The following is a 24478-nucleotide window of genomic DNA, read 5'->3' as shown; positions in this document are numbered from 1 at the left end:
AACAAACCCACGACCCTTCCAGATCCCTGCATGGGATGAAGTGGGTCTTCAAAGAAAGGAAATCTTACAGTCAGCTAAGCAAGATCTATGTTTGGATCCCTCAAATTATAACGTCTTAGCTTATATTCTCATGACAAGTAATTATTTCCATAATGATGAGATTAAAAGGGATGACCCAGCCACAGATCCACCCTGCACAGAACTCCTATGAGCACCATAACTGTTTAAACCCATGCAGAGTCTAGGTCAGAAGTCTACATTGCCCTGTCATTCAGAGTTCCATCAAGGGAACCCCTACGTGTCTTTCATTTTGTAGATCCACTGAGAACTATCTCTGTCCTTTAGAAGGGTTCCAGTAATATCTCAGCTCAGGAGGGAAGGGGCAAAAACTTCCTTTCTCAGGAGACCTTGATCTTTGTATAAACTGTCTCACATCTTTTGCAGTAATCAACATTTTGAACAAAAAAGTAATAGAATAGATAGCTTCATCGAGAAGCCCACAAAAGGGCTTCTCTTACCTTTTTCCAGGACAGCTTCAGGGGGCCTAGCTTCAAATCTATGCCAATTCATTTGCTGTGTGACCTTGAGAAAGTCAATTAATCTTACTGAACCTCAGTTTCCCTAGCTGTGAAATGGGAATACTCTGTGTTATATGGGTATTGTGAGGTTACATAAAGTAATGAATGTAGAGCACTTAGCCCAGCAGCAGGCACCTAGTGAGCTGCCAACATCTGTTCCTATGTTACTTACCTGCACATAGCTAACAAGGGAATAGCAGACACTGTGTCCTCCATCCATATCAGTTTAGGCCCTTCTACTGTTTCTATGAATCTCTTCCCAACTTCAGTATGCTTTTGCTTCTGGTAGATCATGCGGGCTCCCTTAGAGGAATCCCTGGAGCTGATTTGAGGAGTTTACAGAGGACTTAAGTAGGACTATGAAAGCCCACACTCTGAGTTAGGACCAACTCTAAGGCATGATCCATACTCCAGAGTTCCTCTGTAGATCCCCACTGAGGCTGAAACTTGGCCTTCTCTTTCCTGCACTGCTTCCCTCTGTCCCTCCACAGTTTCTCCTGGGAACACTTTCTTAGTAAATCACTTATGCACAAATCCTTGCCTCAGGGCCTGCTTATGAGCAACATGGACTAAGATGGGGAAATCTGGTGAGACTCTTTTTGACAAGGAAGATCTCATCCAAGGTGTATTGATGTCTTGACACTTTCTCTTGTGTACACACAAACTCAAGTCAGTTTAATTGGATATTGGGTACAATAATAGTACTAATAAAGGTTGTCCGTAAGGTTGAAGTAACAATAAAACCTTTCAAATAATCTCATGGGTGAATAAAAAAAGGTTTTGGTCATTTTTAGGTGACTCATTTTGTCCTCCAGCTGAAATGATTTCAGAAAATGACCCTTAAGAAAACTTACCCCCTTAGAGGGTCTCATAAAACTCTCGAGAGCTGAATGTTTGCAGCTTTATAAAAAGCAGTTGATTTTTAAACTGTTGTAAGAAAGCATCTTAAACATCTTAACGTTATTTTTTATTTTTTTTTTATTTTTTTTATAAATTAATTTTTATTGGTGTTCAATTTACCAACATACAGAATAACACCCAGTGCTCATCCCGTCAAGTGTCCCCCTCCGTGCCCGTCACCCATTCACCCCCACCCCCCGCCCTCCTCCCCTTCCACCACCCCTAGTTCGTTTCCCAGAGTTAGGAGTCTTTATGTTCTGTGTCCCTTTCTGATATCTCCCACACATTTCTTCTCCCTTCCCTTATATTCCCCTTCACTATTATTCATATTCCCCAAATGAGTGAGAACATACACTGTTTGTCCTTCTCCGATTGACTTACTTCACTCAGCATAATACCCTCCAGTTCCATCCACGTTGAAGCAAATGGTGGGTATTTGTTGTTTCTAATGGCTGAGTAATATTCCATTGTATACATAAACCACATCTTCTTTATCCATTCATCTTTCGATGGGCACCGAGGCTCCTTCCACAGTTTGGCTATTGTGGACATGGCTGCTAGAAACATCGGGGTGCAGGTGCCCCGGCGTTTCATTGCATCTGAATCTTCGGGGTAAATCCCTAACAGTGCAATTGCTGGGTCGTAGGGCAGGTCTATTTTTAACTCTTTGAGGAACCTCCACACAGTTTTCCAGAGTGGCTGCACCAGTTCACATTCCCACCAACAGTGTAAGAGGGTTCCCTTTTCTCCACATCCTCTCCAACATTTGTTGTTTCCTGCCTTATTAATTTTCCCCATTCTCACTGGTGTGAGGTGGTATCTCATTGTGGTTTTGATTTGTATTTCCCTGATGGCAAGTGATGCAGAGCATTTTCTCATGTGCATGTTGGCCATGTCTATGTCTTCCTCTGTGAGATTTCTCTTCATTAAATAAAATTCTTTGGGCAGCCCCAGTGGCCCAGCGGTTTAGCGCCACCTTCAGGCCAGGGCCTGATTCTGGAGTCCCAGGATGGAGTCCCACATCGGGCTCCCTGCATGAAGCCTGCTTCTCCCTCTGCCTTTGTCTCTGTCTCTCTCTCTGTATATGTCTCTCATGAATAAATAAATAAAATATTTAATATAAATAAATAAATAATAAAATTCTTTGCTGCAGGGACAATATTTATTAGCTTGTACCTCCCTCCTTACCCTCAAGGAAGTCTCTCCGTAAGCCATTTTCTTGTGTGATTTCTGTACAGAATCAGGAAAATGGGTAGAATAAGAGAGCATCTAAAAAGGAAGCAGAGAGATGCCGGGTGACTCAGTCAGTAAAGCTCTAACTCTTGATTTCTGCTCAGATCATGATCTCAGGGTCATTAGATCCATCCTCTGTGGGCGTGGAGCTTGCTTAAGATTCTCTCTTTCTACCCCTCCTTCTCTCCTTCCCACTTAAAAAAAATCAATAAAAATCAATAAAAAATAAATATATAAAAAAGGAGGCAGAATTAACCAACAGTCTAGGTCATTTTGCATAACACAATGTTTTTAAGAAAGAAAGAAGTAGAAAGAGAAAGGAAGGAAGAAATTTGACAGAGTTTTGGAGGTTTATCAGAGTGGCTTTGAAAGAAGGAGAAGTGGAGGAAGAACTTTGTGTCACAGGGCTTATTTAATGGTACTCCTTTAATGTTCTTTCAGTCCCACAAGACAGGAATTTCATTTATTGACTTAACAGTATTTTTCTTAAATGACATCACAGTGAGCCCAGATCACATGGGGCCTTGAGTTATCTTTTGAACTTACTTCAACCTCTGCCTTTCACTATTTCCTAAATTAGAATCAAGTTCAATTTGAAAATGAGAGACCTCTGTTCTCTCTAAACCACTTCTTTATCCCTATGATAAGGAAGGGGCAAATACTGTAAATAAGTAGTTAAATGCTTGTTAATTACAATAATTATTAATACTATTAGAATCACAATAGTAAAATTATCTATCTAATTTTAATTAAGTCATTTTACTTAATTCTTATTACAACCCTGTGGATTAATAAAAAAACAACATGTTCTTCTCCACACATGAACAAAACACTAAGGCTCAAAGAGTTTATAATTTACCTAAAGTCACAGTGACAGTTATTGGCAGAGTTGAGACAGGCTACTCTAGTCAAAAGGCAGTGGATTCTCTTCTCCATTGTACTGATGGAACATAGCTGGTAAAATAAACATGCTACATGGAGAAGACTTGTTCCTAAACTGTCTTACAAGTTATTAAACCTCATCTTTATCCAAGTTTTCAAGTAGTATTACAACCAGAATAAAAATAATAGAGGAAAAGAGAACAGTAGACCTGAAGGCTAACTTCTATCATTCCATAGATGCTTATTATATCAATTCTACTAATTTTATCTCAACTTGGGGAGGTTTTTTATGTTAAGATGTAGTTGCTCTGCTGTTCTTAGGAATATGTGATATATATATAAAATTCCTAGCACAATATCTGACAAATAGGAGGTATTTTGGTTATCTATTATTGTATAAAAATTAGATGTTTAAAACAACCATTTTATGGTAAAATGAGTGAAAAGAAATGGGAAGTACAAGCTTCCAGTTATGGAATAAGTAAGTCATGAGCATAAAAGGTACAGGACTGGGAATATAGCCAATGGTATTGTAATGTGCTGTATGGTAACAGATGGTAGTTACATTTTTTTTAAGATTTTATTTATTTATTTAAGAGAGAGAGAGAGAGAGTGCATGAGCAGGGGGAGGAGCAGAGGGAAAGGGACAAGCAGACTCCATGCTGAGTGTGAAGCCTGATGCAGGGCTCAATTCCAGGACCCAAGATCATGACCTGAGCTGAAATCAGGAGTCAGATGCATAACTGACTGAGCCACCCAGGTGCCCCAGATGGTAGCTACATTTGTGTTGAGCATAGCATTAAGTATAAAGTTGTTGAATCTCTAAGTTGTACACCTAAAACTAATATAACATTGTGTGTCAACTACACTTCAATTTAAAAAAAAAACATATTATTATATCTAACAATATTGTATGTCGGGAATTGGGATAAAATACAGCTGAATCATCATAAGAATTCATTTAATAGTATTCAGATGACAAACGGGTGTGGTTGGAGAGCCTAAGGTGGCTCCATGCACATATCTGTTACCTTGGTGGAGATGGCTGACTGCTGGTCTCAGGTGAGACTTTGACTCCAACTTCTACATGTGGCTTCTTTAAGTGAGAATGTCAGGATAGTCAGACTGCTTTTATGAAAATTTAGGGCTCTCAAGGAAAATATTCCAAGAGACCCATGCAAAAGCTATAGGACTGTTTTTTAAAGATTTTATTTATTTGAGAGAGAGAGAGAGAGAACACGAGTGGTGAAGGGGCAAAGAAAGAAGGAGAAACCTCATTGAGCAAGGAACCAGACACAGGGCTCAATCCCAGAAACCTGAGATCATGACCTGAGTGGAAGGCAGACACTTAACCAACTGAGTCACCTAGGTGCCCTATAAGACTTCTAATATAAACTCAAAATCCAACAATGTTACTTCTACCACATTCTTTAGTCAAGCACCCAAGGCCAGCTGAAATTCAAAGAGAGGGAAATTTGTCACCATCTTTTATTACCACAGTGGACCTCAGTAAATCTTTTTTTTTCCTTCAGTAGTAGTTTTCCACACTATTGTACCTCTTTGTGCAACAAGAATGAAAATTTTAAAAGGAAAGGAAATATGATCCATAATAAAGAGTAAAATTAGTTAATAGCAGCAGACCCAGAATGACAGAGGTGATGGAATTAATAGGCAATATCTTAATATCTTTGTTATAAGAATTCCAAACAAACTCAAGAAAATAAAAGAAGACATGACCATAATGAAGAGAGAAATGGAAGCTATAAAGAAGATCCAAGTGAGACTTCTATGGCTAAAAATATAATATATAAAAAGAAAAATTAACTGGATGGGCTTAATAACATTAAACACTACAGAAGTAAAAAATTAAGAACTCAAAGATTTAGCAATAGAAACTATCCAAAATTGAGTACAGAGAGAAAAAAAAGATATAAAAAAAGAAGAATGTATCACTTGCTTGTATGGAAATACTGAGTCATTTAAGCTACATGTAATTGGAGTTCCAAAAGATGAGAGAGAAAGGGAACAGAAAAAAAAAGATATTTGAAGCAGTAATGACCAAAAGCTTTCCAAATTTAATAAAAACTCTAAATCCACAATTCCAGGAATCTCTAATGAACCCCAAGAAGAACAAACATAAAGAAAACTGTATCAGGGCACAATATAATCAAATTGCTGAAAATCAGTGATAGAGAATATTTTAAAATGAGAAACTGCACAGTTTCTAATGCAACAGAATAGCATCATTAATTGCTGAAAGAAAAGAAAAACTGTCAACCTGTAATTTTATGCCCCGTTAAAGTATCTTTCCTTACTGAAGGCAAAATAAAGACTTTTCCAGATAAACAAAAGTTAGGTGAAGTCATTGCCAGCAGATCTGCCTTAAAAGCAATACCATTAAAGGAAGTTCTTCAGGTAGAATGATAACAATACCAAATGGATCTATATAAGTGAAGAACAGTAGAGATGGTGAACAGGAAGAAGGTGATTTTTAAATCAATATGGAATAGTTAAAACACAAACACAAAAAGGAAAATTAACTCATACAAAAATGTTGACACCTGAAATGCAAATTAGGAATGGAAAGAACTTGCATTTTGGTCATTTTTCAAATAAAACTATTTTTCTTCTCCATAACAACAAAAGCATGCATAAACACATATATGTGTACACACACATACGCTGCTCCTTCACATATATTTGACCTTAGTATTCAACATTCTGAATAGCATACATAGATGTTGAATATATATGCATATTGTCTCTTGAATGTCTAGCTCATTGTCCTCATTTGAAATTGGGAACTGATTTGAAAGTTTCCAAAGCCAACAAATTCTTTTCTCTCTAGATAAAATTCATGTACAATACTTTGAAGCTTTAATGAGACAGTGAACATAAGAACTTCCGATTGGCATATGAGAATCAGGAAAAAAAAGTCACCCTCTGCCAAAGCCTGCATTGCCACTTGTAAAACAAAACAAGAAAACAAAAACAAAGAACTACTTTTAGAACACTGGACAGATGACAAGTGTTCACCATGTTGCTTTTATCTGGAAGTACATACTGAATGCCAGCTATGTTTACAGCATCATTTTACATAGGCCTCAAACATTATAATTCCTGACATTCATTCAGTATTTTGCAATATATAATTCACTTTCCTATCTACTTCACCTTCATATTGCCCTTTTTTGGTTGAGGTTTAAAAAAATCCAATCCATCACCCTGTTTCCTTACTGACACTTCCAATCTTTCAGACTCTGTTATCAACTGCAGCCTTAGGTCATAGCTTAAATGAGTTCCTTGGAAAGGACTTGTCATATACTTGCATAGATCTATACTCTTCCTTCATAGCACTAACACAATGATGATAATCTAGTCCTTTACGTGGGTTTTTAAAAATGTCTTGTCCCCCACTGGCCTCAGCTTCATGAAGGTAGGCTCTTCATCTGAGTTGTTTACCGTAGCATTCCTCATACTGTGCATAATGCCTGGAACATGGTAGGCACTCAACATATATGTAGTACTAAATATATGTTGATTCCTGAAATGCATCTGGGTCACAACTTCATAGCAAAGGAAAAAATCTGTCTGTAGCTATGTAGCTTCAGAATACTGTATCTTATATATACTTTATAATGAAAAGCTTGCAGGAAACTGGGCTATTACTTTATTGTATGAACTTAAGTTACTCAACCTTTCTTCAGATTATTCATCCATAAAATAACAAGATTTGAACAAACACATAGGTTTTAAACTGTTTTTCAAAGCCTGTGGGTTCCTCATGGGTTGAAGAAGGGTATTAAAGGAAATCATTTCCATTTTTTCTTCATTTTAAAAGAAACACAACACAAATTAAATGACAGTACATGGAGAGGTCAATAATAAAATATTTTCCAATAATATTGAGGCTGTACTCTAATGCTCACTAGAAAATTAGAAACAAATGAAATAGAGTGAATTCATTAACATATAATGAACCATAACAGAGATATATAAAATCTCATAAAAGAAATAGAATGACCTTCTGCAATGTGGTTGAAGAAAACATCCATGAGGCAGAGGATTGATCAGCTGAAGGCAAAGAAAAGGTGGAATCACAGATGAGATTGTAGAAATTCTCATCCAGTCGCTGTCCAGAACAAGGGAAACTTAAATCAGTGGATGCTTAAATCAGTCAATGTCAAACCCCATAGGCAAGGTCATTCCTTGTAAGAAATGGTGATGTTAGGCTCTTTTAGGCTGAGAACATGAAAAAGCCATTTCATCTCCTTGTTTTGACTGATTTCATGCCCTCCAAGCAGTCTTCTGAATGTGTCTTGGTTCTTTGCAGTAGTCTGCCCACAAGAAAAAAAAATGGACATCATGAATATTCTGGTCCAAATGAGGTTGCATTTGTCATCATCAATTAATAATTGGCCAACTGATTTGTATGTTTTTGTTTCTTTAACAAAAACATGTATCTAGTGTCTCCTATGGGCCAACATTGTTCTAAGTGCTTCCAGTAATACTTTATTAAATCTTCATAACAAGCCTGTGTGGTGGGTATTATTATCCACATTTTGTACTTTGCAGAACAGCAGTAGGCTATGCTGAAGAATCTGAGGTGTTTTTCCCCTATTATTGAAGCCCTGCTCTCATACCACTATGTGGTTTTCACCAAGTTATTTAACCTTCTGTATGTGAGATCATCATCTGTAAAATGGGAATAACATTATCTAACTCACAGGGCTGTCATGAAGATGTAATGTAATGCGTTTTTATAGTGCTGGCATAGTAAGTGCTGTGTAGGTGCTTATTATTTAAATTAGGCACTTGTTTTATTAGTCTGGGATCTCCAGGGAAACAGAATCAAGAGTATGTATATACATATATAATGAGACTAGAGACAGAGAGATTGATTTTACTATAAGGAATTGGCTCATGTTTTAATGGAGGCTGAGAAGTCTAAGATCTGAAGTCAGAAAGCTGGAAACATAGGAGAGCTGATGGTATGGTTCCAGTCTGAGTCCAAAGGCCTGAGAATCAGGAGCCCCACTGTGTAAATTCCAGTTTGGGTGAGAGTCCAAAGGCAGGAGAAGACCAGTGTCCCAGCTTGAAGATGGGCAGAAAGAAAGAATTCTTTCTTGTGCAGCCTTTGATTCTATTCAGACCTTAACAAATTGGATGAGGTCCATCCATGTTAGGTAGGCCTATCTACTTTGCTCAGTCTATGATTCACAGACACATTCAGAATAATGCTTAACATTCGGGCACTCTGTGGCCCAGACAACACATAAAATTAATCTTCACACGTGAGTATACAAATCTACTTTTTTTATTTGACTGTCCTTTTCTTCAAATCCTTTAGCAATTAAAAATATCAATCAAGAATTTTATATATACATATCTACCAATATGGCTAAGATTTAGAAGACTGATAATACCAGATGCTGGTGGGGATGTAGAGTTAACTGGAACTCCCATCCATTACTGATAAGAGTGAACATGGCACAGTCACATTGGAAACTGGCAGTTTCTGTTCTAGTTAAGTTTGTATTTATAATCCACAAATCCCAACCCTAGGTATTTACCCAAGAGCAATGATTGTATATGCCCATAAAAAGATTTGTATGTGGATGTTCATAGAAACTTTCATCTTGATGGCCCAAACTTGGAAAAGTATCAACTGGAGAATGATTTAAACAAAGTGCACATATTCATAATTAGCAATAAAATAAACTACTGACACATGCAACAACATAGAAAAATCTCAAAAATATTATGTGGAACAAAGGAAACCAGACAGAAAAGGGTGGCTGATGTATGATTACTACATGTATGCGTAGTTAACAAGGAAGCACTCTGTAGTAGCAGAACTCGGAGGGGTGAGGTTAATGATTGGAAAGAGGCACAGGGGAACTTTCTGGGAGGATGGAAATAATCTATATTTTTTTCTGAAAGTCTTTTGAAAAAGCAGGTACACTTTAAGTTTTTATTTATGGGGTGCCTGAGTGGCTCAATCGATTAAGTGTCTGCCTTAGGCTCAGGTCAGGATCCCAGGATCCTGGGATCAAGTCCCATATCTGGTTCCCTGCTCAATGGCGAACCTGCTTCTCCTCTGCCTGCTGCTCCCCTGCTAGTTCGCTCGCTTGCTCTCTGTCAAATAAATAAATAAAATCATTAAAAAATAAAGTTTTTATTTAAATTCCAGTTAGTTAACATACAGATAAAATTAGTTTCAGGTGTACAATATAATGATTTAACACTTCCAACACCCCCCAGTGCTGATTACAAGTTCACTCCTAAATCTCCATCATCTACTAATGCATCCCACTGACCCACCTCTCCTCTGATAACCATCAGTTTGTTCTCTGTAGTTAAGAGTCTATTTCTTAGTTTGCCTGCCTCTCTCTCTCTCTCTCTCTTTTTAATCCTCTCTCGCTTGTTTGTTTTGTTTCTTAAATTCCACATATGAATGAAATCATATGGTATTTGTCTTTCTCTGACTTATTTCATTTAGTAAAATGTTCTCTAGCTCCACCCATGTTGTTGCAAAGAACAAGATTTCGTTCTTTTATGACTAATATTCCATTGTGTGTGTGTGTGTGTGTGTTACATCTTTTTTATCCATTCATCAAGCCATGGACACTTGGGCTGTTTCCATAATTTAGCTATTGTAGATACTGCTGATAAACATCAGGGCGGGGGGGGGGGCATGTATCCCTTTGAATTACTATTTTTGTATTCTTTTGTAAATACCAAGTAGTGCAATTGCTGGATCCTAGGGTAGTTCTATTTCTAATTTGTTGAGGAAGCTCCATACTGTCTTCAAGAGTGGAAGACAGTTTCCATTCCCACCAACAGTGTAAGATCAACATCCTCACCAACACCAGTTGTTTCTTGTGTTGTTGATTTTAGCCATTCTGACAGGTGTGAAGTGATATCTCATTGTAACTTTGATTTGCATTTCCCTGATGATCAGTGATGTTGAACGTCTTTTCATGTGTCTGTTGGCCATCTGATTGTCTTTGGAAAATGTCTATTCTTGTGTTCCACCCATTTTTTAACTGAATTATTCATTTCTTGGATGTTGAGTTTTATAAGTTTTTTATATTTTTTGAATACTAATTCTTTATCAGGTATGTCATTTGCACATATCTTTTCCCACTCAGTAGGTTGCCTTTTAGTTTTGTTGATTGTTTCCTTCACTGTACAGAAAACTATAAAAGCACTTCACTGCTTTTTATTTTGATGTAGAACCAATAGTTTATTTTTTATTTTCTTTCGTTTGCTTCAGAAGACATAAATAAAAGGAATTTGCTAAGATGATGTCAGAGAAGTTCCTGCCTATATTATCTTCTAGGATTTTTATGGTTAGGTCTCACCTTTAGGTCTGTAATCCATTTTTAATTTATTTTTGTGTATGTTGTAAGGAAGTGGTCCAGTTTCATTCTTTTACATGTTGCTGCCAGGTTTCCCAACACCATTTGTTGAAGAAACATTCATTTTCTCACTGAATAGTCTTTCCTGCCTTGTCAAATGAAGGCAGACACTTAAACGGCTGAGCTACCCAGGCACCCCTGTGGTCTTATATTAAACCTGAAGTCCAGAATTGTGATGCCCCAGCTTTTCTTTTCTTTCACAAGGTTGCTTTGGCTGTTCAGGATCTTTTGTGGTTACATACAGATTTTAGAATTATATGTTCTAGCTGTGTGAAAAATGCTATTCGTATTTTTTAATGGATTGCATTGCATATGTAGATTTATTTGAGTATTGTAGACATTTTAACAAAATTGGCTCTTCCCATCCATGAACATGGAATACCTTTCCATCTTTTTGTGTCAGCTTCAATTTCTTTCATACATTTTATAGTTTCAGAGTACAAGTCTTTGACATCTTTAGTTAAGTTTATTCCTAGATATCTTATTGTTTTTGGTGCAATTGTAAATGGGACTGATACCTTCATTTCTCTTTCTACTGCTTTATTATTTGTGTATAGAAATACAACAGATTTCTGTACATTGATTTTGTACCCTGCAACTTTACTGAATTCATTTATAAGTTCTAGCAGGGTTTTTTGTTGTTGTTGCTGTTGTTTTTTGTTGTTGCTGTTGTTTTTTGGTGTTGTTTTTTTCCTATATGTAGCATCATGTCATGTACAAATAGTGAAAATTTTACTTCTTCCTTACTGATTTGGATGTCTTTCTTTCTTTCTTTCTTTCTTTCTTTCTTTCTTTCTTTCTTTCTTCCTTCCTTCCTTCCTTCCTTCCTTCCTTTCTTTCCTTCTTTCTTTCTTTCCTTCTTTCTTCCTTTGTCTGTTTGCTATGAGTAGGATTTGCAGTTCTACGTTGAATAAATGTAGTGAGAATGGACATCCTTGTATTCCTGACCATAAAGAAAAAGCTCTCAATTTTTCCAATTGAGGATATTAGCTCTAGGTTTTCATAGATGGGCTTTAGTATGTTGAGGCATATTCGCTCTAAACCTACTTTGTTGAGGATTTTTATCATGAATCGATGTTGTACTCTTTCAAATGCTTTTTCTGCATCTATTGAAAGGATCATAGGGTTCTTATCCTTTCTTTTATTAATGTCATTAATCAATCAACTTTATTGATTGATCTGCAAATACTGAACCACCCTTGCAACACAGGAATAAATCCACTAGATTGTGGTGAATGATTTTTTTAAATATATTGTTGGATTTGGTCTGCAAACATTTTATTGTGAATTTTTGCATCTATGTTCAGCAGGAATATTGGCCTGTAGTTCTCTTTTTTAGTGGTGTCTTTATCTGTTTTTGGTATCAGAGTAATGCTGGCCTCATAGAATGGATTTAGCAATTTTCTTTCCTTTTCTATTTTTTGGAATAGTTTAAGAAGAATAGGTATTAACTCTTCTTTAAATGTATTTGGTAGAATTCTCCCATGAAGCTGTTGGATACTGGATTGTTGGTTGTTGTGAGTATTTTGATTACTGATTCAATTTCTGTGCTGCTTATCTGTCTGTTCAAGTTTTCTATTTCTTCCTGTTTCCGTTTTGGTAGTTTATATATTTCTAGGAGTTTATCCATTTCTTCTAGGTTGTCTAATTTGTTGGCATATAGCTTTTCATAATACTCTCATAATTACTTTTATTTCTTTGGTGTTGATTGTTATTCTCCTCACTTGTGATTTTGAGTTCTTTCTCTTTTTGATAAGTCTGGCTAGAGGTTTATCAATTTTATTAATTTTTTTCAAAGAATCAGGTCCTGGTTTCATTGACCTATTCTCCTGGATTTTTTAAGTTTCTACATCATTTATTTCTACTCTAATCTGTATTATTTCCTTCTTTATGCTAGTTTTAGGCTTCATTTGTTCTTTTTCTAGCTCCTTTAGGTGCTAAGATTAGGGTGTTTATTTGAGATTTTCTTTGCTTCTTGAAATAGGCCTGTACTGGTATAAACTTCCCTCTTAGAACTACTTTTGCTGCATCCCAAAGGTTTTGGACTGTTGTATTTTTATTCTTATTTGTTTCTATGTAGTTTCAATTTTCTTTTTTGATTTATTGGTTAACCCATTCCTTGTTTAGTAGCATGTTGTTTAAACTCCATGTATTTATGTTCTTTCTATATTTTTTTATGGTTGACTTCTAGAATCATAGCATTGTGGTCAGTAAAGGTGCATGCTATGAGGATATATTTTGATCCAAGTCCTGGTCATGAGGATATAGGTGTACATATATACTTGTATACACTTAAGTATATAAGTATACATTTAAAGATTTATGCATCTTACTAGATGTAAATTATACTTTAAATTTATATTAAAAAGTTTGAATACAAAAAGTATCCCAAATCCAAATATATATATATATATATATAGTTTAGAGAACTAAACTATATATAGCTTATTTATATATATTAAATTATATATAATTAATAATAAAACATAATTGATATTATAATTATATTTAATTATAACAATAATTATATTATTATAATTGCTATATAATAGCATATATATATATATATATATATATATATAGTTTAGAGAACTAAACCAAGTGTTATGTATAGAACATTCTATCCCAGATGACTTAAGCTAGATAATTTCCATACAGCCAAATCTGTCAAACCATTGCTTGGGTTTCTTTTTTTTTTAATATTTTATTTATTTATTCATGAGAGACACACGGAGAGAGAAGCAGAGACACAGGCAGAGAGAGAGAAGCAGGCTCCATGCAGGGAGCCCGACATGGGACTCTATCCCAGGTCTCCAGGATCACACCCTGAGCCCAAGGCAGGCGCCAAACCACTGAGCCACCTAGGCGTCCCATTGCTTGGGTTTCTAAGTCTAAAATCACAAAACATAAAGCACAAATGGAAATTAACTGTCCCAAAATGATGATTCACAGCTGCCTTTGGAATCTGGTGATATGTTGCAATATTGTACCTTGAATTGTAGGTATCACCTGGTATTTCCATATTATTTATAAATAATTCAGCAAGAATTAATAAGTCAGCAGGCATTATAACTAAAATGCCATTCTATTACTGAAACCAAAACACACATAACACAGATTAAAATTTTTTCAAATTTAAAAATATAGTCTATACATTACATAAAGAGTCCTGGGCAGCCTGGGTGGCTAGGCAGTTTAATGCCTGCCTTCAGCCCAAGGTGTGATCCCAGAGACCCGGGATCAAGTCCCACACTGGGTTCCCTGCATGGAGCCTGCTTCTCCCTCTGCCTGTGTCTCTGCCTGTCTCTCTCTCTCTCTCTCCCTCTCTCTGGTCTCTCATGAATAAATAAATAAAATCTTAAAAAACAAGTCCCAAATGTTTGACTGCACGATCCCTCTGCCTGATTTTTATTTCCTGTGCTTGCTACATTCCTTGTAATTCATCATAGCATATAAAAACAATGCACAATGGTAAAACAAATTCATAGCAAAGTAAAAACAGTAGGAAAATTACAAAAGCCATATTAATACTGTCCATTTTATAATCCACAGTTTCACAATATTTAAGTATTTGGATTATTTGCACCAATTTCCTCTTTTTCTAATACCAGTACTTTCTGTGGTCATGTTGACTAGTTCAGTGTTATATACTTGACATATCTCAGCAAAACATTGGTTAATTGATTGAACACAGGTATTTAATACAAAAGGAGACTTTTGAAAAGCAAATGATGATGTTAAACAAACAAGCTTGATGCTGAATCACAAAATATTCTCAGCCTGATTGCCAAGAGACCAAAAATACGACACACAAATGGGAAATTGGTGTTTCTAGCCCAAACAGGCTTAGCCATGGCAAAGACCAATCATCCTTCTCAACCCAGTAAAATTCAGTCATGCTCATTCATTCGTGCTTTACATTCTTTAATAAATGAGGGCTGTAGTGGGAAACATGCAGCATTGATCAACTAAAACTCACACCCACATGTGCACACATACATACAAACTACGTATTTATGATTCCAGAGAACTGGTACAAAACAAAATGTTGGAATGTTGATTACATTTACACGTTGCTAAAGTTTTAGTGAAATGAGCCTATAATCATGTGAAAAATATAATAGCAAAATTGTTCATATTGGAACATAGAGAACTGTCTGTTCTCTTTGCTAGAATTAACCAGGTTTCCCTCCCCCGTTGCTACTGCAAGAACAAAAAGAGACAGTCCTTAAAGTTGGATCCTATTCTGCAAATCAGTGGCACTTAACGTACATTTCTAGTTCTGCTTTCTATCTTCTTTTTTTTTTAAGGTTTTATTTATTTATCCATAAGAGACATAGAGAGAGAGGCAGAGACATAAGCAAAGGGAGAAGCAGGCTCCCCCTGGGGAGCCTGATATGGGACTCGATCCCAGGACTCCAGGATCACACCCTGAGCCAGAGGCACTCAACCACTGAGTCACCCAGATGTCCCTGCATTCTGTCTTCTAAATGCAGATATTTGGCAAGGCCCAAAGGAAGCATTTGATTCTAAGTCATATTCTCATTGATCATTTGTAGTAAAATAACTCATAGAAAAAATAAATTGCATCATCAGCTTAAATATTGATTCTCTTTTGAATATTTATTATAAAATACATTTATGGGGCACCTGGGTGGCTCAGTAGTTGAGCATCTGCCTTTGGCTCAGATCCTAGGACCCCAGGGATCGAATCCTATATTAGGCTCCTTGCAGGGAGCCTGCTTCTCTCTCTGCCTATGTCTCTGCCTCTCTGTGTCACTCATGAATAAATAAATAAATAATCTTTTAAATAAATAAATAAAATACATTTATCATTATAAATATTTATTCTTTCCATATGTTAAAGCCAACTTGTGTAACTATTACATGTACATACTTCATTTAGGATATAAAACTATAAACGTTTTTCCCCCAATGAATTGTATGTGATGCCTTCAACATTATTAGTATACTGGTACTATTTGTATGAGGTACGTTTTCTGAGTTTTCATTATATTTTAGAGAACATAATCACTATATTCTCATTTTGCACATCAAAAGCAAATAAGAAACAGTCTCTTCAGTGCCTAGTATATTTTCATATGAAATACATATCTTGATGCTAATTCTTTGGACAATAATGTAATACCTTGAAGCTTTTCTGATGTTTTTGTCAATGGAATATATACTTAGATATGTATTTTTCCTTTTCCACAAATACTCAAAATTTTTTCTGAAAGCAAAATAAAATATTCTAGCCAAATAATCACAATCATTTGCTTTTTTCCTCTACCCATCTGCTTTTAAAGCAGCAATCACAATGTTAGAAGATTCTATGAATAAATGTTTTGCTTTTGAAAATGCAGACAATGGAAAGATCATCCAGCTGCTTGCTCCTATGGGAAGGGACAGAGAAACAGGTTGATAATAACCACTTACGAGTTAGCTTTAGCTACAAAATTACTGCCCAACAAAACAACCTTGATACTTCCATAAGTTTTAAGGTTTATACACCTGGGGTCAGCTAGTGTCAACAAGGCAAACATGTTACAATAATTTATTCCCCATGACGCTCTGCTTATAATTAAACTATTGAGGAAAATGGAACAGAGGCTCTGTAAATAAACATGCTGTCGTTATTATTTAATTAGCTAGATGCCACATTCCAGCCAATTATTTTTGCTCTTTGAAGAGAAATAGGTACTTTGGAAGAAAACTCCTCCTACACGTTTTCATAATGTTAATCAGGCTAATAGCACTTTAAAAGTTAGGGAAGAAAGTGAAGGAAAGCTTAAGCTAATATGCAGTGAATTTTATAACTAAGACAACTTATACCAATTTTATTTTTTAACTCATTAATGGTTTTATTTTTTCAGATTGTATATACATTACTATGAATATATCCAGGTAAATGGTTCAAGCTGCTAAACTGAATTTGGCAACTTACACAATCAATTGTTATTCTGATCATTCATTCATTTAACATTATTGAAATCAGTCTTCTGTCTCAGGCTACATTATAATCACCATGATATTAACTGAGTTCATCCAATTGTTGATAATTCATTTTTATCTTAGGCTTAGATGGCTAGCATTTCCCCATTCACTTTTGTTTAGGATTTATTGTGCATATTATATCATCAGTAAAACTGCAGTTTTGAGATCCATAATTCTTATTGGTCTATTTGTGTTGGTGGGCTTTCTTTGGTGAGAAATCTGGCTGAAAAGAATGAGAAAAATGTTAGCATTCAAAAATTTTTGTCTTTGAAAATGTGCTGTGTAGAGGATGAAATACATCTTTTCCTACCCTTCTAGCTTCTCAGCTATGGCTCAATTACCAAAGAGAGATTAACAAGAGAAGAGCTTACAAACTTATTTAATGTAAGTTTTACATGATGGGGGAGCCTTTATGAAGAACTGCAGACATGTAGAAATTATTAAACCTGTGCATTTTTATGCTAGGTTGGATAAAGAATGGAAAGTGGTGGTAAAATGTCATAGGACAAAGAAGTATGAGCTAAGGATAGTAAACTGGGGGAAATTTAGCAAGACCTATTTATTCAGATTCCTCTTAGCATCTGTCTTCAGAAATAAGGTCGTTCCTTTCCTGTGGGTATAGGGAGGGCACCTCTCATTTAAGAGTCTTATGACCTGCGTCAGTGAGGAGGGAGGGGTCAGAGAGTTCTTCCTGAACCTGCTCTTTAAAATCCCTCCAGCTTGGGCAGCTTAAGTGGCTCGGCGGTTTGGCGCTGCCTTCGGCCCAGGGCCTGATCCTGGAGACCCGGGATCGAGTCCCCCCGTCGGGCTCCCTGCATGGAGCCTGCTTCTCCTTCTGCTTGTGTCTCTGCCTCTCTGTGTCTCTCATGAATAAATAAGTAAAATCTTTTTAAAAAAAATCCCTCCAACTTAAAATATTCTATATGCCAAGGTGTCATATTTTGGGGTAGCATGTTCTGAACCCCATTATTCTCCCATCTGATATTTTCCCAAACAAGTTCGACAGTCCAGAAATAGTTAGTTGATCATCCCATATCCTAGTGAACCAGTCTCTCAATCCTAGTAATAGGTCAGTACTAAAGAATTGTTTCGTTTCAGAAAGTGATAATATGGGTGGGAGTAAAGCCACCCACTTAAGTTAGGCCTCTAATGGTGTTAATAATCAGGCAATTAATAAAGGACATTTCTACAGAAATAAAACAAAAGTTAATGGTTCCAATAAACTACAAATTCAGTTTTTGAATCCAGAGGGCAGTTAGTCAAGATTCCTAGATGTTGGGCTCAAAATATCTTTAGGTAGGATAGTAAGAGCAGGCAGTAATGATTGATAAAATTTTGGGTTTGCAGTTTGAGTATCTTTGGTGATAGCTTTGGATGTTCCAGTGAAATTTTTGAGTGACCTACACAGCTAGAGGTACAAAGAGTGCTCATACATGATCTGTTATGGTGATTCCTTAAAAGTTTATATCATCCAACTTCAGCTTATAGGGCTTTCGGAAATGGGTAGTTTTTGTTTCTGGTGATGCCAAGTGAGGAAGGTCAGGACGGTGATATATATTTCCAATATATAAACACTGGATATATTAACAACCAACAAAATGCACAAAATGGCTGGATCCAATTTACAAGATGAAAAATAGCTCAAATGGTGGGTAATACTTTTTCACTGAAACAAAATTTTTCTCTACAGTCACCTCCATATCACCAAAGATAATCCAAGACTATTTTTTTTAATTTTTTTAAAGATTTTATTTATTTATTCATGAGAGAGAGAGAGAGAGGCAGAGACACAGGCAGAGGGAGAAGCAGGCTCCATGCAAGGAGCCTGACGTGGGACTCAATCCCGGGTCTCCAGGATCATACCCTGGGCCGAATGCGGCACTAAATCGCTGGGCCACCCGGGCTGCCCAAGGCTATTTTTATTTGCAAAAATAAATCCAGTCTTATTAAACTTTGCCTAATTATTTATACAAGTGTAACAAGAATAGGTGATGGATTATACAGGTGCTTTTTAAGTCTGTTTTGCAGAGATCCTCTGGAAAAGCTCAAAGTTAGTTCAAAGTTGGAAAGATTCTCTTTAGAATTCAATTTTAGGAAATACATCAAAACTGTCAAAAGATTTAAACACTTAACTAAATAAGATCTTGGCCAACTATTTAACCAAAGTGACAATGAAAAATTTTATAGGCAATACAGAAGTTTACATAGTTGTGAACAAAACCTCCACTCTTTTAATATTAAGGCCAGGTTTTCTTAAGTAATCAAAAGACCTTAGGAAATTATTTTGATAAAACTCAGAATCTTTGTTTCCTAGGCAAATTTCTTAAAAGGTAACCAAGGACCTGCATACCCTGGCAGGTGGAAAGTCAAGCAAGGCTCTCAGAACACAAAACAAAACAAAACAGAAAAGCAAAGGCTGTCCCTGGAAGGAAAGGATCAATAAACAATGGATACTCAAAGCTAAACTCATAGGATCACAATCCGTAGAACTAATTCTTACAAATATTTTTTCCCTGCTAAACTGAATTTGGAAAGTTAAGGGCAAGAAGAAATGTTTTTGTTCCTCTCTCTCAACTAAGCACTAAGACAAAGATCGAGGAAACTGACACGTTAAGCATTCTTACCCATACTGGCTTTCTGTCCGTTGTCCCAGATCTCAGCTGTAGTCTCCAACATGAGTGGAATATCCCAGCCTTTTATTATCCAATTTCCATCACCAGAAACTGCAGAGGAGGAAAATAGTATGTTTTACCTCCTACTCTTTTAGTTTTTCAGCTGGGACTTTGTAACAAAAGATTGATTAACAAGAGAAAAACATAAAAATTTACTTAATATAATTTTTATGTGTCATGGAAGCCTTCATAAAGAGAAATGAAGACTCAAAGAAATGATTAAACATGAGTGTCTTGGGCAGCCTGGGTGGCTCAGCAGTTTAGCACTGCCTTCGGCCCAGGGCATGATCCTGGAATCCCGGGATCGAGTACCACATTGGGCTCCCTGCATGGAGCCTGCTTCTCCCTCTGCCTGTGTCTCTGCCTCTCTCTCTCTTCTCTCTCTCTCTCTCTCTCTCTCTCTTTCTGTGTCTCTCATGAATAAATAAATAAAAATTTTTTTAAAAACTGATGTCTTTATGCTAGTTTGATGAAAGATGGAAAATCATGGAAAAACGTGGTAGAACCAAAGGTTATGAACTAAGGGTGATAAACTGAAGGAAGCTTAGCAAGTTTTGTTCGTTCAGACTCCTTTGGTGTTTTCAGAGATAAGGCTATAGGCAGGACACCTCTCACATGAGCATCTCATGACTTGCTCCTGAGAAGAAGGGGGATCAGAGAGTCCTACATACACCTGCTGCTTCTCAAATTCCTCCAGTTAAAATGTTCAATATGCTAAGTTACCATGTTTGGAATAGTGTGCCCTGAACTCCATCAACTGCAACTAAATAAGTAATAGGGAAAAGATCTTTATTCAAACTTAAAGTATATATGTGTTCATGTGTGTGAAAAGGAGAGAACCCAAGAAACATGAATTATATATTTCAGAAATTCATACATTGGGAAAGGATATAAATATTATTTGAATCTTCTACTCAAAGTCTATTAAATTGCATTTAGATGGTATTTCTATTCCAAGTCAGACTTAGACATTGCAAACTTACTCTAATTTTCTTCTTAACTAAATGTGTCATTTACTTTTGAACACAGAATAAAGTCCCCAATTTTTAACCAATGAAGTTAAAATTAGGTATACATTACCTACAAACAGTACGTGCAGTCTTATAAGTATGCCCTCAAGATCTATGCCTTAGGACATGCACTATACATAGGACTATCTTTGAGCTGGAGAAACTCAATCTCTCTGGGTGATACCCAACAGGTGTGTATCTTATCTTTTGTTTTCCTTTGGCATGGCCCAATTTTCCTAGGAGATTTTAATTGAATGACTTGTTATTCTCATTTTTTTTAACTTCAGAATCTTGGATCAGGACCAACAGCTTTAAATCAATCCAATTAAGGTGATGTAAGTGGGAGGCCTATGAGAAAAAGTGGGTAACTTATAGGACCTCAGTATTTGAAATCATGTTAAGGCAACATTGGGCTTCATGCTAAAACATCAAGAGCTGACCAATTTACCCTTCTGTCATTCACATCACCTCCTCTCCCCCTCCCAAGTTAACAGATCAATTTATAAACTAATTTGATCCTGCAGATGCGTCTATTAGGCAAATTACAGATATATTTCTTGATAGACATGAGGTACTAGGTAAAAGGAACTCCTATAAATAGGCCATTAATAATGTGATGGTGAGTTGGGGGAGAAGTGTTCTATAATTCTGTGATTAAGTCTCAGCCTTTTAGTGAGCCTGTGCCTTCTGACTCTGAACTTTACAAGTGTTTCTTAGTTGTTTTTTTTTTCTCTCCCCTTAGATAGCACAGGACTGCTAGAGGGACCTGGAGTGGGAAATTTTCCCTTGCCCAGGTCAGTTAGGCTCTGGTTAATAGTTTCCTCTGAGGGCAGGACTTGGTAAGAATGGAGTACTCTGGTATACTTCTGAATGATACCTTCCCCCCCCCACCTCCCTTTGCCAGAAGCACAAGGGGATATTTTTTCTAAAGGTTACTATAGAACCTGTTTGAGCTCCTGGAGGTAAATCTCACAAAATTATGAAGGTCTCCCTATGACTGGGTTCTCTTGGAAATTTATCAGCACTGTGCCTCCAGCAATTCATCAATCCCAATATAGATTTCCTTCCCTGACACTGGTTCTCCCTGTGGTTTCTATATCTCAGTCTCTGCTCTGGGAGTCTGAGACTCCTTTTATCTGCCTGTCTCTCTCTCTGTCCAATCTTAGGGACAGCAGTTTGCCCTACTTCTCCCTTCTCATACAAATCCAAGAGTTGCTGAGTTTTCAGTCTGTTCAGATTTTCACTTAATGTTAAGAGTGAGAGGTGACTTCCAGGCTCCTGACATGCAGAACCAGAAACGAGAAGTTCCAAATGAATTTCAATCACTGCAAAAATTAGTAGTTCAAAGAATGCAGAGATCTAGGAAATAGATGGTTGAGAAAAAAAAACCTGCAGCCTAGAAGAAAAACACAATTTTCTTTAAATAAGGTAGTAAATGGATGATGTGTGATTACCAATATTTATATGGCAAAAACAGACCCATGGAGAAGATGGTAAGTGTGGTGAGTCATTGTCTTTTTGCAAAGTGAGTTAGGACACCTTCTTCCATACAGGATATCTATCAAGAAGTTGTGAGCAACAAAAGAAAGTAAAAAATGGAACACCTCAGTAGATAGACATCCTGAAATGCAAGAAGATGTCCTATTGCCTATAAAGAAAATAATCTTGGCCTTCTGAAAAGTGTCAAAAAAAGCAGACTGGAAGTAAAGCCACAATCTTTCAGTTGCATATGCAATAAATTTGCCACAGAGAAGTAGCTCCTTGCCAGTCAGTTATTTCCAAACTGCAGCCCATAGATAATAAGATCAAGATGATGGTCGAAGAGACCTTTGGTTGGGCAAAAAGATCATAACCATACCACCATTTTTAATCTTTAAGATATATCACATGCATTTAATGCTCTTAATATATCCATATATATTCCAATGGTGTTCCAAGACATTTCCATTGAAATGCGCATAACATGAATTCAGTAGTCCTAATAAACTTATGAATATGTTATATTGCCCTCCAGTTAATACTTTGAATACAATGTCAGACAAAGCATATGAGTTTACTGCAAATTCAAAGATCCTGTTTGAAGTTTCATTTTCTGCATTTTGAATCTCAATTATTCTTTAGTTGTGGAAAAACTGTATGTTTGTTTTTCCTTGAGTATTAATTTTGTTGATTATGTATAATGAAATATATATCATAAAGACCAGCATGTTTCTAATAATGTATTATTCATAATTAAGGTGACTTATTATAAAAGTTTAATGATTAAAACTCTAATTGTGTAACTATTGTTTTCATAGGAAGTTTATAGAGACTCAGCTGAAAACCATTCCCAGTCGTGCATTTTCAAATCTGCCCAATATTTCCAGGATGTAAGTCATTTTTTTTTAAATAAAGAAAAGTTTGCAACTGTGCCATGTTATTTTCTAAATGTGTTCTATCAAGACAAATACTTATGATAAGTCAATATCTACATTGATATTATCTACATCTACAATATCTACATTTTCATATCCAATGTATATGAACAGTTTATATACAAGCTGTTTATTTGATTTTACTACATCTTTAATCCCAAATTCCTACATGATTTCTTAAACCTAATGCAAAATTTAAATTTATTTGGTCTTGAGAATTTAATAATTCTCAATGTATTTTAATGTATCTTGGGATGTGGCAACACCTTAGCCAGGAATCTCTCCTATAACCAGATTTATATATCTGTCTCTAGTCCATCTCTCCTAGTTACCAATTCTTGATTCAAATTTTTTTTGCCACTAAGACAAATTACATTTTATCAGAAATATAATTTCAGACTTCTCTTGCTTAAAAAAACACACAAAAATAATTCTAAACCTTGGAAAACCGAATTGCTATGCACTCAAGAGCAAGGATAAAAAGGACTTTCATATTGAGTTGACAAAAGTATAACTGCATATGAAATGAACAGGACCTTATTTCATTTAATGGATTCTGACAAGCAAGGAAGATAATTCAGGCATACTAGATGACAAAACAATCAGAAGCAACCTGTGTGATTTTGGCTAAACTAATTCATTTCATTACCATTTATTGAGTGTCTATTATGTCATTTCAGGGGCATTTAACATGTTTAATTGTTACTAGAGAGGAGGGTGGTACTAGCATCATATGGGTAGAGGGAGAAACACCCTCCAGGGCATGGAATATCCTTCCACAACAAAGGATTTCTAGCCCAAAATGTCAGAGAGCTGAGGCTAAGGAAACCATTCCAGCCAAACATCTCTGCAGTCTTTGATTTTTCTGACCAGCCTCTCCTTTTTCAAATTCTTGTCTCCTTTGGTTTCCTGGATATTGCTCCCATCCTTCTTTTAACATCTTGCCTTAGCTACTCTTCCTCATTCTCCTTTCCTAGCTTCCTATTTCATTTCATTTAATTCCTTAAATATCAGTTCATTCTTTATTTTGTCCCAGTTCCTTTATACCCTCCTCTCCTCGACTGAACAAGCCCAAAGGTGATTTCATTATTTTGCAATACAAATAATTCCTAAATGAGTTTCTCCAGCCCTGAATCAGGTCTGCATTAGAAGCTTCCTTTTAAGTATCATCATCTTGATGTCCCTCAGTCACTTCAAACAGCATATCCAAAATAAAGCCATTATCTTCCTGATAAATTGTTCCTTCTCCTTCTCCCTTTAATGCCATCACCATTTAGTGACATATAAACTAAATACCTCAAATTTCCCTTTGGTCTTCTTTTCCCTCTACTAGGGAGTTGCTTATTTGGTATCTCTACTTGGATGTCC

The 24478-nt window shown here is 36.2% G+C and overlaps 1 protein-coding gene across 6 annotated transcripts in view; it reads left to right on the top strand.

Moving 5' to 3' along the window:
• TSHR (thyroid stimulating hormone receptor) overlaps window positions 1–24478 on the top strand; it is a 152600-nt gene that overhangs the window by 58373 nt on the left and 69749 nt on the right. For 4 of the 6 annotated variants that reach the window (XM_055304502.1, XM_055304498.1, XM_055304499.1 and 1 more), the window contains exon 2: window positions 22994–23065. The exons of the other annotated variants lie outside the window; for them this stretch is intronic. In XM_055304502.1, coding sequence (XP_055160477.1) covers window positions 22994–23065 — 72 coding nt within the window. The remainder of the gene's footprint in view (window positions 1–22993; window positions 23066–24478) is intronic. 6 annotated transcript variants of the gene reach the window in all.

Source organism: Nyctereutes procyonoides, unplaced genomic scaffold (assembly GCF_905146905.1).
Source record: "Nyctereutes procyonoides isolate TBG_1078 unplaced genomic scaffold, NYPRO_anot_genome, whole genome shotgun sequence".
Lineage (NCBI taxonomy): Eukaryota > Metazoa > Chordata > Mammalia > Carnivora > Canidae > Nyctereutes > Nyctereutes procyonoides.
Note: the sequence above shows the minus strand (reverse complement) of the source record. Positions and strands in the feature narration are given on the sequence as shown.